General features: G+C 37.1%; 1 protein-coding gene across 1 annotated transcript in view; it reads right to left on the bottom strand.

The window, feature by feature from the left end:
- Positions 1–16,538, bottom strand: part of LOC105384869 (titin) — a 108,304-nt gene that overhangs the window by 53,874 nt on the left and 37,892 nt on the right. The window contains exons 2-3 of the mRNA XM_048632595.1: positions 7,513–7,627; positions 6,818–6,991 (exon numbers count right to left, since the gene is read on the bottom strand). Of these exons, the coding sequence (XP_048488552.1) occupies positions 6,818–6,991; positions 7,513–7,627 (289 nt within the window). The remainder of the gene's footprint in view (positions 1–6,817; positions 6,992–7,512; positions 7,628–16,538) is intronic.

Below are 16,538 nucleotides of genomic sequence, written 5' to 3'. Positions count from 1 at the left end.
GGTTCAGTCTTCGGCTCATACTCTATAAGGTACGTACCTATCAGCACAATTAAATTGACCTAAGCGTTATTCACAAACAAAATGAAATCGTCCCTTTTCTTCCACGTCATCAACCAAAACAGTCCTGATACAGATTTCGTGTAGTCCATCCACAAAGCACGATTTCCCACAACCACTTGTAGTTCAATGTACAGTGTCAGGCACTTATCCACCGTCATACAGCCATCGACAGGGCACAGCAGAGGGTGTCCCACGGGAGCTTCAAAGCATGCTTTGTAGACCGCAGAGCCATCGGCCTCCAAAAACACTTGAGTATAAAATTGCCGGACGCCAAATTTCTCTGAAAAACGTTTACACTTAGCTCGCACCTTCCCTAGAACAACCAAGTCTTGCAGTATAGAATCAATAACGGAATCCATTGTTTTAGGTTCTACTCGTTTAGTGTCTAAATCGCGAATGAGTAAAATTGAACGAAAAAATTACATTAGTCTTACTGATATTTTTATGAAATGAGAAAAATAACGGAATTATTCTTCATAACTGTATCCGAGTAGGGAAATAATGAGGCTTAAAATAATTGGAGTGCTCTCCAAAACTAAAATTCTTCGTAAAAGAGCTTAGTGCTATGTTTAGATGGAAAATAACCGTAGTGAAGGGCTTTATTGTTAAGGTTTTGTTTCATATGAGCGACGCGGCACGTTGCCTAATAAGTCAAATAACTAGTTCCGAAACCGGTTTTTTAATTCTGTTACGTTTCACAAAAAAAAATCTACTCCATAAAAAAACTGAAAATTTATTACCTACCAACTTTATCATTCAACTTTTCCAACAGATTTTTGTCTTTAGACCCGAGTTGCATTATGTGCAGTATATTTTAATTTATAGTTATGTTACCGGTGCCGAATAAGTAACCAGTTTCGTTACGGTAACTGGTTCTTAATTGCGTAACGACCCATATCTACAACGAAAAGAGTATTAAAGATTTCAAGTATTGAAGCATGTAACAAACAAAACACTTAAGTATTTGGTTCTTAACATATTCATGTTTATACTCAAACTTACGTAATCTTATTATACACTCACGAGCAATGAAAAGGTTCCTCTAACAAAGCGCTGACACAAAATGTCCCCAATTTTTTTTACATTACATTTTTTTTTTTAATTGTATTTTCGTTTTTATATAGTTGGTACGGTAAGGGGCAGATAGACCTGACCCCCCTCAGAAGCATTGTTAGTATGAGAGGGGGGGTCAGGTTTCTCTGCACCTGACCGTACCTAATACTCTGTTTAATTATTATTATTTATTTTTTTCCTCAACCTCTAGTGTCCCACTGCTGGGCAAAGGTCTCTCCTTGAACTTTCCACTTATCCCTTTCTTGGACCTGCTCACACCATTCCGTGCTAAAATAGTCCAGGTTGTCCCGCCATCTCCTTCTTGGTGTGCCTCTGCGCCGGCGGCCGTTGTTGGGTATCCATTGGGTGGCCTTTTTTGCCCACCTCTCCGGCTGCATACGGCAGACGTGCCCCGCCCAGTCCCACTTCAGTTTAGCAGTCTTGGCACCCACGTCAGCTATTTGAGTTTTGGAGCGCAGGTCGGTGTTGCGAATGCGATCTGTTCGCTTTACTCCCAAAATACTGCGCTCCATCGCTCTCTGGCAAACCTTTGGACTTTTGAGACTCAGTCATTGACCATGTTTGAGCACCGTAGGTTAGGACAGGCAGGATACACATGTCAATGAGTTTACGCTTCAGGGACAAAGGTAGGTTGCCCTTCATTAGCGATTTCATGGACCAGAAGCTCTTCCAGGCGTTTTCAATCCTACGATCAATTTCCTTGTCCTGCCTGTTTTCGAAGGACGCTATCTGGCCCAAGTAAATGTACTCATTGACGTATTGTATTTCCTGCCCGTCCAATGACCAATAGCACGAAACGTATGGTTGAGGTATCAACCATACGTTTCGTGCTATTGGTCTAACTTTCGTCTTCGACCGGTTCATCATCAGTCCAACTTCAAGGCTTTGTTTGTTTAATTATATTATCGTTCATTATTTTCCAATATAGTTTACTGCATTGATTTTGGGGGCATATTAAAAAATATTGACCTGCCTTATGAAGAACTAATTGATGCATTAACGCACAGCAGAAATTACCGGACACTTCCAGTTAAAATGTCGCTTACAGGAAGACACCGCAAAAAAGAAGGCCAAGTGTAGGTTTTCTATACCGATAGAGCAGTGAAAATCTACGAAAATTTGTTGCGGATCTAGTTCAGCGCGTGTATCGATAGGTGGAGATGCTCCCGCACTTTACAAATCCTCTTCGATTTCGAATTTCAACATCATCACTGCACTTTTGTTAAAATTCCATGGCGTTGATAATTCCAACCATGATAAAAATAATTGCTTGCGTTACTCAAAAGTTGAGACACTTTATACTTCCACAGAAACTGAAAAAATCTAATTTTACACTGAGAGTTTGTTTTTAGTTTAGTTCTTTTGTGAGTAGGTCTAACTTGCTACGAAAAGCCTACGCTGAGAAGTGCTACGGCGCGGCGTAGCATCGTAGCGTTTCGTAGCACTAAATATGAAATTGAAAATTAATTTATATTTTTTTGCAAGTTATGTTGGACTGTATGTAGTACATGGTTATTTATAATGCGTACCTAGATTGCATAATTTAGTCTTTTAATGCATCTCAGGAAATAAATTAATATGTTAGTCAGCCTGTGGCAGTGCACTGCTGAACATTGGCCTCCACCAAGCACACCGCTGAATTCGACCATATCATTATAGCAACATGAAATTAAAATCGCTTTGCATTATAATTCATATTATCATTCGCATAGCTTCAATTATTTATTATCAAGTAGCATAGTAGTAGTTGAGCTAAATTAAATACAGAACTGAGTACTTATTTATTTAGTAGTTAGTAAAAGTAAATAAACTTTATTGCTTATGCTTAGGTAAATATGCTTTTCTCGTTTATCTTATTTTATTATACAAAAAATACTCTTTAATAAAAAAAAGTGCAACTCAGTAGGTATATTACATGTGTTCAAACATGAGGACTCCCGAAATGTTATATAATGTTGTGTTTAAAGGAGAATGGTCATTTCTCTATGGCGCCATGACCCAGAGCGGCCATTGATGAAACATACACTGATGTGTAGTCCGTGACTACAGCATATACTGGTATTAATTTTATTATTATGAGGCATGGGAGAACGAAGATATAGGTGATGAAAGATCAAGTCTTTCTACTGTACTAGATGTTACACTCGAGTTAAAAATTGATTTTAAAAGTGTTCCCGTGGGAATTCCTGGATAAAAAGTATTTTATAATACATCGGGATAACGGGAACTTGAATAGAATGAAATAATTTTTGAAATTGGTCTCTTTATAAAAATAGGTTTCTGAGTGTGAAATGTGCAAAAATAATTATGATATTATTTGCATAAATAAAATCATGTAATACATTTTGTGATACGCTATGTATTGGGAATCCCATGATTTAGATTATAAAACTTATTTGTGCGTGTACCATTCATCAAAATCTTATTTAACGAAAAAAAAATATTTAATTAATTTACTTTTTAACCCTAGTATCTCAAGAACCCCATGGTTTAGATTTTTTTAAATATTTTTCCCTGATAATAGACATTTTTATCAATAACTTAAAATAAGTTTGGTTAGTGGCTGCTAACTTATGCAAAGCGGGTCAGGTTTCGCCATTCTTCTTTAATGGCGCATTGGACTACAAACTTTACCTATTAATTCTAACATTTAATTTTTTATATACGTGTGTTGTGTGTATAGAACCACATTAATTTCCTTCATAGCTACAAATGAAACAGGAACATTCGTTGAAAGTGATCATAAAAAAAGATCAAACTACTTAAAAACTATAACCATAAATTACAGTTAACTCCGTTAGTATGTAACTTGTTAGTGATCTATTTTAATATACTTAACTAAACATTCTTTGAACTTCGCTGTAGTCAATTAAATTAATCTACAGGGTGCTTCCACAGTAATACACTCACGAGCAATGAAAAAGCTCCTCTTACAAAATGTCGACACCAATTGACCCAAATTTTATTAAACATTTATATAACAAATATTTTTAAAAAAAACTTTTGTTGGTAATATTCTGATGCGCTCCTCTCTGTTAAATATACTTCAATATTACCGTCGCGACGTCGTAAGGTCTAGTTCCACCATACTCTGTTAGATCATTAACACCACTGTTACACCATAACAAGGGATTAGTAGTTGTCATTTCAAAATGGACATGGCTTATAATTAATGTGACAGGAGTGGTAATTATCTAACAAACTATGGTGAAACTATGCCTAAGTGAGCTAATCTTTTCCGTTTATGAGTAATTTGGTGCTATTGTCCCTGGAATGACAATAGGCCCGCCCCCTATTACATTGGGACTAACATAACACTCTGGCGAAAAGTGGGTGCAGCAATGCACCTCTGCCTACCCCGCAAGGGAGTACATTAGTACAAGGGGTGAGTGCGTGTTTTTTTTTGTCCCTGGAAATTTTTCATTGTTCGCGAGTTTATAACAAATTAGGTTCGTGTTATGCCTGGTTGTTAGGTCTTAAGCTGATATATAAGCTTAGTTGTGAAAATACTCATCACGTTATAATGCTTGAAACAACCTTTCAGTGACAACAGCCTCTAGGATAAGTAAGTATTAAAAAGTAATTGGGTATTAAATTTAGTAAACAAAGTGAAAAATAAAAAAATATTCTATAATGTATTCGCCATTATATTAAAGTTAATAAACATCACGTATGAATGTTTGAAAAGGATTAATGCCACTAAGGTGTAAAATGGGTTTTTAAAACACGTGAAGACTTTAAAATGAAGTACATTTATTTATTATTTGATTGTGCTAAGTACGAAAGAATTTATATTTTAAATAATAATATCTAGTAACTCTTTGTTTAATATCTAGCTATAACAAGTTCCCTTCGTTTGATTTTCTCTATTACTTACTCGCGTTATTCTCTCTAATACTTGTTACTTACATTTCCAACTCTTCAGAAAATACGAGAACTTGTTCAGTACATATTTACTTTGTATTTAAACTAACAGGCTGTTATCTGTTGCAAGTTCTGTAAGGATTCCGTTATAATAGGCAGGAAATCGAATGCATCGGTGCAGCGAAGCATTTCCAAACAGCAAAGAAATTCAATCATAGGGAAAATATTCCACCTGTATTTCTCTGAAGACTTTTGATGTAAAATATGTTTATAAATATGTATGTATATATTTTATACATGCATGAGGTTTACTCCCGCCAACTTTAGTTTTTAAGAATAGGTACCTACTAACTACTATAGATCTTATCTGAACGTACATAAAAACCTACATAATTTTATTGTTTACAACAAAAAAAGACAAAAGTTTTATCACTTTGTTTATACGGTAATGAAAAGATGGGGTTCCGCTCATCTGGCATAATCTTTATTGACCAAACCTCATTTCGCATAACTCGTATGGTCTAAACTTTTTTGGCCGAACCATCACTTTGCCAAGACTTATGTGGCATAAGGCTCGTTTCGTCTAAAACTCTTTAGGCACAATCTTTAAACACCTAAGTTTCGTTTGCTCAAATTTATGTTCGTCTATACCTATGTATAATCTAGTTTCTCCTAATGTTATCTTAATAAATAATACATTAAGTATGTAGTAAATGTTCAAATTGTGGTATTTTTCTCCTACATCCCGAAAATCACGATATTGTATGATCAAAAAATCGAAAGTTAACGACCAATATAATTATTACAAACCCCATGAGATCGAAACCTAAAAATAGGTGCGACGACGAGCAAAGCGAGGAGGAGCGTGTTAGGTGCACATGTTCATCAAAACCAAAGCGGAGCGCAGCGAAGCGGAGCGGAGCGTTTTCCAAACAGCGGAAACAATACAAGGCACCAGTTTGCGCTATGTAGGGAGACGCTCCGTCTTAGTTAAAGCCAAACGAATATTATTACTTTGTATAAACCTATGCCATAGCATTATTAGGCTATTCAAGATTTGGCCATACCATTATTAGGCTAAACAATGTTATGCGAAATAACTTTTTACTAAACGAGATTTATGCCATACGATTTTCGGCGTAACGAGACTTTGACCAAACGTTACTATGCAATACGAGATTAGGCAAAAAAATCTTATGCCAAAAAAGGTAGAACCAAAAGATGTCATAATCATTATATTAAATTATTATGTATTAAAAGCAGTTGTGATTATGTAAGTATATTGTCTGTTCGAATCGTGAGGCATGTTAAAATAAATAGAAGCAGTATCTATAGTAATGTCGCTATGACTAATAGTCAAGTCTATAAATACTGCAACGGATGTATGAATGAGTAAAAATGTTTGTAAAAATAAAATGATGTCCTCGAGACATTTCTTGTTGTTTCAGTTACAGTATTACAGTTGTTTTCCCGGGACCGGCCAAACCCTTTTTGTCTCACTATTGCTACTTCGGTCATGATATTAAACAGAACTATGAGACTAGAGTGCGACCACGTTAACTTTGCCGAAGAAAAAAGTGCAAAACCAAAAAAAATTATAATATTTATTTATTTAGAGCTATAATATTGTACCCATTGCAAAGTTAGCGATGTCAGACTCTGCAGGGTGTTGTAAAAATACTTCAGTAGTAATTTTTGCATTACCATGTATACGATTCTTTAAGGAATTTTATTCCTTTCTTTGAATAGCTACTGAGTCTAGCCTCCTCGTATGTTTGTTCTCTCATCGTTTGACACGTAGGTATGTTTCCACCTTTACCTTGCAGTGCGTGTCGCTGAGTATCTCAACTAGCAGGCGGGTCCTGGTGCCGACACGCACGGTGAGGTCCTGCAGACGGCGTAGGAAGGTCGGCGGGTCGGTGCCGCTGGGCGCCTCGTCGGCTGACACCTCGAGGCGCGCTCGGGCCGTGGCAGCGCCGGAGGCATTGGTCGCCTGCGGGGTAATGCGGGAATAAGTACAGCATCTTACTGTGGGGGAACGGGTAATAATACGTATATAGGTCCAGCAGCTTACCTAATACTTATGGCCTGAGCGTCTAAAACAGGGTATGTAATTTAAAAAAAAACTAAAGTTTACGTTCTCTTCTGGCATCGTCATCTCCATGTACATTATTTGTCGTACACATCTGGTACACGTTTAATGATTAGACGAAAACTATATTTTTCGTATTCGTAAATTACAAAATCCTTATTAGGCCCCGGAGGTGAATTTGAATGTCTTCTTGTTAGCACGTTGGTGATAAAAATAACAGATAGAAAAGTTTTTCTCACCACGGTTATATGGATATAAGGGATTGGCCTGAAATTTTATGATAATATGTATAGTAAAACTATGAAGCTATCCACATAAGGCATCGCTTAGAGACCGTACTCCCAACGTTTTGCCAAAAGACTAAGACGACATGTACAATGGGAGTGGCATGATGATGATAATAGCAAAACTTCAGTACTTACTTGCAAGGTATATACTCCAGTGTCGGTGGTCTGTGCTGAAGAGATGGTGAGGCGGACGCCCCCTGCATCGTCGGAGATGGCGAACCGGCCGTCCAATGTGGCGTCAGCTCGACTCCTGGTGGAAGACATGGAGCCTGGATTATCGAGTACAGGTACCAGGAACGTAGGACTGGTAGGTCATATTATAGTGAGGCAGCGAGGCGTGAACCCTGCTAGCCTAGCACGGGGCTCAAGACGTGACATAAGTTTTCCGTCGCGGTCGCTCTTGACTGACCGCGAGGCTAAACTTCTGTCATTTGCTCGTTATGAATTTGAGGGTTATAGATTTTTCGCCCAGCCAGCCCTCCAGCACTGTGAAAGCTATTCGCTACAGCGTCCTTTGCTACTTAGGAAATTAAGTACCGGACCCTTATAATATGTACTTACGCATTTTCTAGAATGAAGTAACCTCAAAAACTATCACATACCTCCTAATGATAACAACTGAATACTTACTCTATATGTATATGTTAGTAAAAGTTAACTGATTTTTATATTGATATTACGTTGAAATTCATCTCAGTATAGCCAGACCGAGTTAGTGCCCTATTCAGTACAAGAGAGCGTTTCAAAAGCTAAGTATATATTTTCCTCTAAGGGCAGGATTTTTTAATCCGTAGATAACTCAAGTTAACTCAACTATTGGTCAAAGACACGTGTCAAACATGACTACATAACATAGCGAGATATAGCATTTTGTTGGTTTTAAAGTAAATAGTAAAATACCACAAAATTACTTGGCATACCACATTTACTATCGCCTTGCAAAAATTGTGTCTCCCAGAATACTGGGCACCTAGAGGCAGGTCAGTTCACCGGCAGTCACAAAGAATAACGACTGCTATTTTTATAAAACAATTTCTCTTGTATCGTAACTTTATTAAAAATGCTTTTACCTCCGAGTTTTATAATTGAATCTAACATTTTACATCGGAGGAAGGAACAACAAAGATCTGGGTTTATAGGTCAGTTTCTAGAGCTGGATTTATTAAAATATATGCTGTGAAGGAATAGAATGAAACGTTTAAAGTTAAACTTTTCATTTTCACAGCGAAGCACAGAGCTTTATTTGAGTAAGTTTTAATTAACCTACTTTATTGTAACAAGAGAGAAGAGAGTAGATATCTACTTCAATTCAATTTTAACTTCGAATGTTACGATACTTATTTGTTTTTTAATATTATAGTTACAGGTTGGAGGAATTATATTTTTAGGCATAGCTCAGATTGTTTTTGCTAATATTCAGTGGTGGTAAGGTTGCAGTACTTTATTTGCGCTATCGCGCTACTGTCATGTCAACATCATCAAAACAAAAAGGCTTTATAAAACTTCATAAACAGGTAGGTATCATGTTCCTTTTATGCATCCTTTCATCCGAGAACAATGGGGCTGTCTATCTACACTGTTCCGAACTAAAAACCATAAGTAACTTCTACAAAGTCTTAGGTTCACACCCCACTAATCTGGAGATGTGCGGAGATAGCGGGGGCGAGAACAGTGTAAGTTTTTCTTAACCAATCGAGCCGTGAAAGTCGACTCCAATACGTATGGGGCTCGACTCGCTCGCGCCATACAAATTCGCGTTTACTCGCCACTGTTCAAACGGCGTAAAAACTCGCACTTTCCATGCACCGCAGGTGTAGTATCTATCGAAGAAGTGCTGAGAAAATTTGTGTACGATAGTCGTAGGTACTCAAGTGGGGTGACGACTTGCGAAAGGTGGCTGGTTATGATTGGATGCGGAAAGCTAAAGATCACATCTAGTGGCGTGCTTTGGGAGAGACGTCCAGCAGTGGACTGCTATAGGCTGATGATGATGATGATGAAGGTACTCAAGTCGTACGTCACCCAGAGACGAGATGTGTGAATAAATACATCCTGTTTGTTGTTTAAAAACATGTACGCCCTTCTGTTGTATCCAAATTGGTTTAATGTGCAACCAATGTGCTATGGAAGCTATGACAGATAGAATGTGTATAATTATTATATTTTACATTACGAAAGCGCTAATTCGGTGGATGCGCAGTATTACGATAGAGTACACATTACTAACACCTGCACCTGTGCAGTTCGAACTGCAACCTTCCTACACAGGTAACAGGAGTGTTGTTTATAAAATTCAATGCTCAGATGTGTCTTATTTAAAGGGCATTGAGAATCACTCCCGTGTCGATGTCGTATGACAAAAGGGTTCGGATTTCAACTGGAACTCCACCGTTGGACGCGGTTGGGCTATGGAATTAGCGGATTACTTACACTCACGGGCAATGTAATAGTTCCACTCACAAAATACCGACACTAAGCGACTCAAATTATTCCAAATATTTTATTTAAAGTTTTTACAAAATATTAACGGGTTTAGTTGGTAATAACCTGATGCTAAGTTAAATGAACTTCAATGTTTCGGAAGGCGTCATTAAGGTATGGGGCCCCATTGGTGCGTTGCACTGAGTTGCTTCGTGTCATCCCAAAGGAACTGTCATAAAAAATATTTCCGTTCCCTTGGGGAAAACGACGCGTCGAAGTCGAAACACGGCGCACCAACGGGACACTAATTATTGTATCCGACGATGTATAGTCGTCAAAATATATAATCCCGTTTTGATTTTTTTATAGTACCTACTTTACGTTACGTAGTAACAAAATTGCTTTTCAATATGAATTTAAGTAGGTACTTAAAGAAATACAATAATAATTACGATTGTGGATTTGATTCCACTCGGTACTTCGAGTCCCAAACTACGTATGTTTTAACTGAAGGACCTAAAAATCACTTTTCTAATTGCGCTAGTAAGCATATCGCTAATTTCGTGGCCCCGGCATAGTTTGCCAAGCTCAAGACTTTGTAAACAAGTAAGTAAGTATGTTTTGTTAAGATACACAATACAACACTATTGTGTACGAAGATAATAAAGGACAAGAAAATAAGTATACTTAGAACCTTTTAAATACGGATACCTTATTCGGGACTAATCAGCGTTTTGAAAGCGATTGTGAAGCTGAACGGTAAACAAAAAAAATCATAATTCATAGGGAACTGATGGTGGTTACATAATCACTATCGCTTACGAAAAGCTTCAATGCTGTCACAAAACATGCGTCTGTTTACGGCAGCACATGCTGAGTATGGCACCTTTTGCCGAAAGTCTGTTTTTTTATAAATAACTATGTTTAGTATAAGTGTTTATTTGTATCGTTGTAATTGTTATGGAAACAAATTATTTCTCTTTCTTTCTTTTCTTTCAATGCTCCTAATAGGGTACATGTGACGTACGGTGGCCTGCGCCTAAAAGTATACAGGCGGAGTTTTAAAAATAGCGATCCCTGATGATGAAGGGACCAGCTACATCTCTTATAAATCCGGGGACGTGTTGTGTGTGATGTGTGTAGCAATGGTGTTTATGTGGATGTGCTTGAGCAGCATGTGAGCTTGAAATCGCTATTTTAAAAACTCCGCCTGTATACTTTTAGGCGCAGGCCACCGTACATGTACCCTATTATTGTGTATGTATTGTACGTGAGATTGGTGTATAGCCAAGCACCAAGTGTAAAAAAAAATATTTACCCCTCGTTAATTGAGTAGTGGTCGGATTATCACGATCCACGAAATATTTAACACGTAAGTTCATCCTCTAATCCGGATAGGCCGATATTTGCGACGTTATTTTTACTTATTTAAGTTTAACTTACTTAAGTGCCAATTTCTCCATTGTCGGTTATCGAACCGACAGGGATTGATTTATAAATTAAACGTCATCTCCATATAAAATTTATGAAAGATGTGTCAAAAGTCAACCACTACTCCCTAGTTGTAACATAATATGTAATATTTATTTATTTATATCAGGAACACCAGCAGTTAACACAACAGATATAACAGTAAGTTTTAAAATTTAAAGAGTCAAAGACCATTTGCGTAACTTTTAAATTGATTATTTTATAAAATTTACTATAAATAAAATTTAAATTTACTGTATTAGTGTAAAAATTAAGTGTAGGTAAAATAATCAAACAAGCTTGAACCTGGAAAAACTTTTTGTAGTTACAGTTATCGATTCAATTCATAAATCACGCGAAGAAATAACAACAAAATAAGTAGTTACAAAGTATAAAAACATCTACCTGCAATCCAAACAAGACTGCACTAACAATATTCCTACTTCCTAGTAAGATTCTCTGAAAGTCAGAGAGCTCGTTATACTCTATACGCTTCACTAATAAGGGAAATGCGAAGGAAACGAACAGGTAAATATCAATATGTCCAAAACCCAATACAATGTGTGTTTAAAACACCAAAAAATGCGTTTTACAAAAATAAAAATAAAAGTTTTATAAAATAAAACGTTTCATAAAAATCTTTAAAAAAATGTATAAGTATGCTATCTATAAGGGAAATTTGTAAACTTGGACCAGATTGGTGGTTGTACTATTGTTTGACACTCGCATATTTTAAATAAGACTATTTTTGTATTGTTATATATATTATTAATATATCCGCTTCATGGATCGGGCTATACATTGAATATCTAAAGAGCAGATTAAATTCCTAGGAAAATGCCAAAATATCCGCCCCCGATATAACCATAACATGATTATGATGGATGCATCAATATTGAATACTTTCTTGTATATTCTGAGCAAAATAAAAAATATAGAAAGGATATAGAAAAGGATATTTAAAAAAAATATGGTTTTGGACATTTTGATATAGAGGTACCGGGACATAATTTATCGTCGCTTCTAGTTTACAAGGTATTTCATAATAAAATTTCCCGATCGCTTCAGAGGGGTCAGTCTCTAAATTAACGAACTAACGAACGAGAACTGCCACGCTTATTGCAAAAAGTGCAGCGATTACAAGACTCTCAAACCTCCGTTTACGTTGCGTTTCGCCAACTGTCACTGTCAAAATTGCCGTCACGTTGGCGCTGTTCTTTTTCCATAACTTTGTGTAGTACCTATCGAAAATAGTATCGAATTGCCACGATAGCCCGTGATAGGCCATAAGGTAGTGTCGTAATAAGTGCTAATTTTTCTATAGTCGGTTATCTAACCGACCAGGGATTGGTTAATCAACTATATACGTCATAAAATTCTTGACAGATGTGTCAAAAGTCAACCACTATTCCGTGCTTATGCTCTAACCGACAATGGAGAAATTAGCATTTAGCGTTGCAGTTTGGTTTTTCCTATGCTTCGGAGCTCTGCTCTATCTCGATTCCCTGACAGTAGTTCTCGTTCGTTCGTTCGTCGTATAATAGAGTGGCCCCCGAGATACGAGAAGTTACCGACACACTTCAACGAAGCAATGCTTGTTGAAGTGAAACTTTAGAATCTTCAGTCAAACAGGTAGCAAGTTTCCAGAGAAAATCTAATCTGATTATACTCGTATTCACTGCTGTTAGTCTAATGATGTACTTAAATAAGGACTATTAGTATTGTGTATCTTATGATTTATAATGATTATAGGTATATTCTATTCCATTCTATTCTCTGTGGGGGTGTCAGTACCTACACCTGGCTCTCTCTAATGGAACCTTTGTGCATATCCCCAAGGTCTAAACTGCCTTCCTAAGCTTGGATCATTTCCCACCACGCTGGTCCACTGCGGGTTGGTGGGTTCACATATCTAGATGTGCTAAATCTAGATATGCAGGTTTCCTCACGATGTTTTCCTTCACCGTAAGAGCGATGGTATACATTGTACTTAAATTCAGAAAAGAACTCCTTGGTACATGTCAGCGCCGGGAATCGAACCCGCATCCGACTGAGCTACCACCGCACCGATTATAGTTTTAGATTTGATCATGTTTGAATTTAATTCAAAGGTTAGATTTGTACATTGCTAGTTTTTTTTCACAATACATGTATACACTCGCGAGCAATGAAAAAGTTCCACATAGGTACAAAATGCCGACACCGAATAGCCCCAATTTCTTTCATTGATGGTGAGTGTATTAAAAGCAGCCTCAAGGGTGAAGGCATCGTAGAATTTTATGTAGCTATATTTGGTTAAAAATTCAACTCGATAAATATCCCCTCATGTTCCCGAGACAAACGGTATTGACAGACAGACAATGTGATTCTATAAGGGTTCCTTTTTACTTTTCAGCTACGGAACCTTAAAAATCGAACTTCAAAAATAGCCACCGCTGCTGACACCCTCTTTGATCGATATTCTCTTCGAGTCGCCGCGTTGTAATATCATGCGGGCTTTTCTGTAACAATATCAGGGACGCCCGCCCCCCCTCGCTGGGCTATTCTGACACTGCTGCCGAGATGGAAAACTTTAATGAAAAAGTTCCAGTGACATATGGAAAGGCATTGACAGGTGGCACTTTTTCGGTGTTCGTGAGTAATTAGCAGACTCGAAGACCACGAACATTGAGGCATTGGTATTGTTTGGCAGATTCTGTTAGCACCAAATCTTAACTTAGCAATGTTAATCAAATCTATGGCAATTTTCGGATTCGATTTCATTTCATTTCGTGCGTGGAAGCGTCCGTAGTCGATTTAGCTTCAGTTATCGTAACTACTGATCATTGAAGTTAAGCAACACATGGCACGGTGAATCTTTGGATCGGTGACAAATTTCAAGTGGTTGTTTTCTGGACTCTTCCGTGCTTCGGACGGACGTTAAGCCGTGGGCCGGTTGCTCTTTCGGCAGCAGTCATTAGCCTACAAGTCAGAGGTCTTCGGGCAGCTTGAAAACATCTGACAGTCGGGTTGCTTACTACCAACCCACACTAAACTAGCGTGATGGACTAGGCCTAAACACCTTCCTTCATTGGAAGGAGACCCGTGCCCCAGCAGTTGGAACCTGATGGGTTATTATGATGTTGGCCCATAACTCATCAACTCAACCAACCGACCACCACCATCTTGGAAACGTCTCCCTATCTTAAATAAACTCCCCGTATGCAGGGTGCATACCAACCGCGCATACAATACTGGGCCAAACTAACCATTCGCTGCTGATGAACCCACACAAACAAAGTTACAAGCTATCTCTATGTACCATAGAGTGGTTATTAATTTGGCGCGACAGTATTGATTGGTTTTGAAGCCCGGGAGGGTGTAAGTTTGAATCTATTTGCAAACTTGAATGTATACGGCAAGTTTGTAACCTAGAATTTCAGATAGGGATTTCCATCGAACAATGGAGGTATTCACTGGAGGGTATTAGATAGACAGGCCATGGCAGATCTATAGCTATGCGAGTGTATGGGTAGGTTTTCTTATGATTATGATACACTCATATTTGTTAAGTACAACTTTATCAACTCAATTTCTTTAAAAGACGATTCAAACGACGAAATTTTGTACTTAATAATAATAAAAAAAACTTTATTATTATTTATTTTCAGACATTTTAGTCCTAAGAGATTATGTTTATGTAAATAATATAAGTAATATATGTAATAATACTTATTTACTTGCAAATGTGCAAAATAATACATATTTAGAAGTGATTATATTAAATTAGTCATAATGAATTTTAAAAAGTTAAACTTTGAACGGGTAAATCTATTCTTAGTGCTTAAGGGTCTGCAATAGGGAATCGAGGGTTGGCATTGTCATAGAATTATGTAGTAAATGATGCTCTACAGCCTTGAAAAAAATCACACAGGTAGTTGAAGAGTCTAGCTAGGTGCTGAATCATTCGAATTTAAGTAAATGATTATGGATAACTGTAAATTAATTTCAGAATATCAAGAAAAACCAGTCAATCACACTCCCGTATTGTAACAACTGTGTCGTAATTATAAAGAATTTTCATATGATTTTTATCATATTATAAAGTTAAAGGCTTGGACTAGGCGCTAAATACCTTGTTTTTTAATAAACACACACTTATTTTGTGTAAATTAATCCCAAACTTGAGCAATTTTTTACCCTCAAATCTTCATACAAATATCTATGGCGGCTTTCTGTGTTATAAAATCATAAACACAAGTGACGTTTGACTCAGTTGGCCGCTGGCCTCCAAAGAAGGGTCACGTCGGTTTAGGCAGCACTGACAGCTCGCGATCTTATCGTGTACAGATACAAAATCACTGCACATTGGTTGTCATTGCACTTTTTCAACTTTTATGACACCAACATAATTTGATTTGAAATTGAGGAAGCATAATTCTTCCAGTATATTCAATACATTAAATTAAATTAGATAGTGTGCAATATTCTCGTGATATTACAGTCTCGTAAAGGTCTGATGAGGAGCAGGAATATAGCGAATGGATCTAAGTGATGACAATACGCACGAACATTAGGTTAGGGATCAAAAATACAGTCTCTTGGTGCTGGTTGAGGTATGGTCTCGTGAGGATCTGATGAGGGCAGTAACACTGCGGTGCGGTGGTGGCTCAATTTTATTTCAAAGATGTTAATAGCTAAAAGCATCGAGTTTGGGCTATTAAGTATGTTTTTCAGAGAGAGAGAAAGAGATTTTGTTTTTCCTCTGGATGTGTTAGGTTTACTGGGTTTACTAAGTTCATTCTGTTAATGGCATCAAGTTGTTATGTGTTCATAAGTAATAATTATTTATTAACAAAATGCTGTTGATTCTCCACGAAAATGTAAAAATAAAAATAAAATAAATAAAAATAAATTCGTAACGTAAAATTGTCAATGACGGAATTTCTTCTATACATAGTAGCCACAAAAAAAACAAACGATAGATGGCGTGATTTGAAGATAAAGATACATTTTTTCGACACATAGACAGCAACAACAAAAAAAATACAGATTTAAAGAAAAGAAACACATACTTATACAAAACAACAAAGAAAAAAAAGGATACACATCAAAATAACTGGAAAAAATATAAGCCCCAATTTACTTGTGTGGGACAGGGAGTACCATAATATTTTTTTTGGGGTACTCCCCATCTATGCGAAATATAAGCTTGATATCTTTACCCGTTTCTGAGAAAAAGGGCGGTGACAGACAGTCAGTCAGACAGACGGACAACAAAGAGATCCTAT

Source organism: Plutella xylostella, chromosome Z (genome assembly GCF_932276165.1).
Source record: "Plutella xylostella chromosome Z, ilPluXylo3.1, whole genome shotgun sequence".
In the NCBI taxonomy this organism is placed as follows: Eukaryota; Metazoa; Arthropoda; class Insecta; order Lepidoptera; family Plutellidae; genus Plutella; species Plutella xylostella.
The sequence above is the reverse complement of the archived record's forward strand: the minus strand, read 5'-3'. Positions and strand labels throughout refer to the sequence as shown.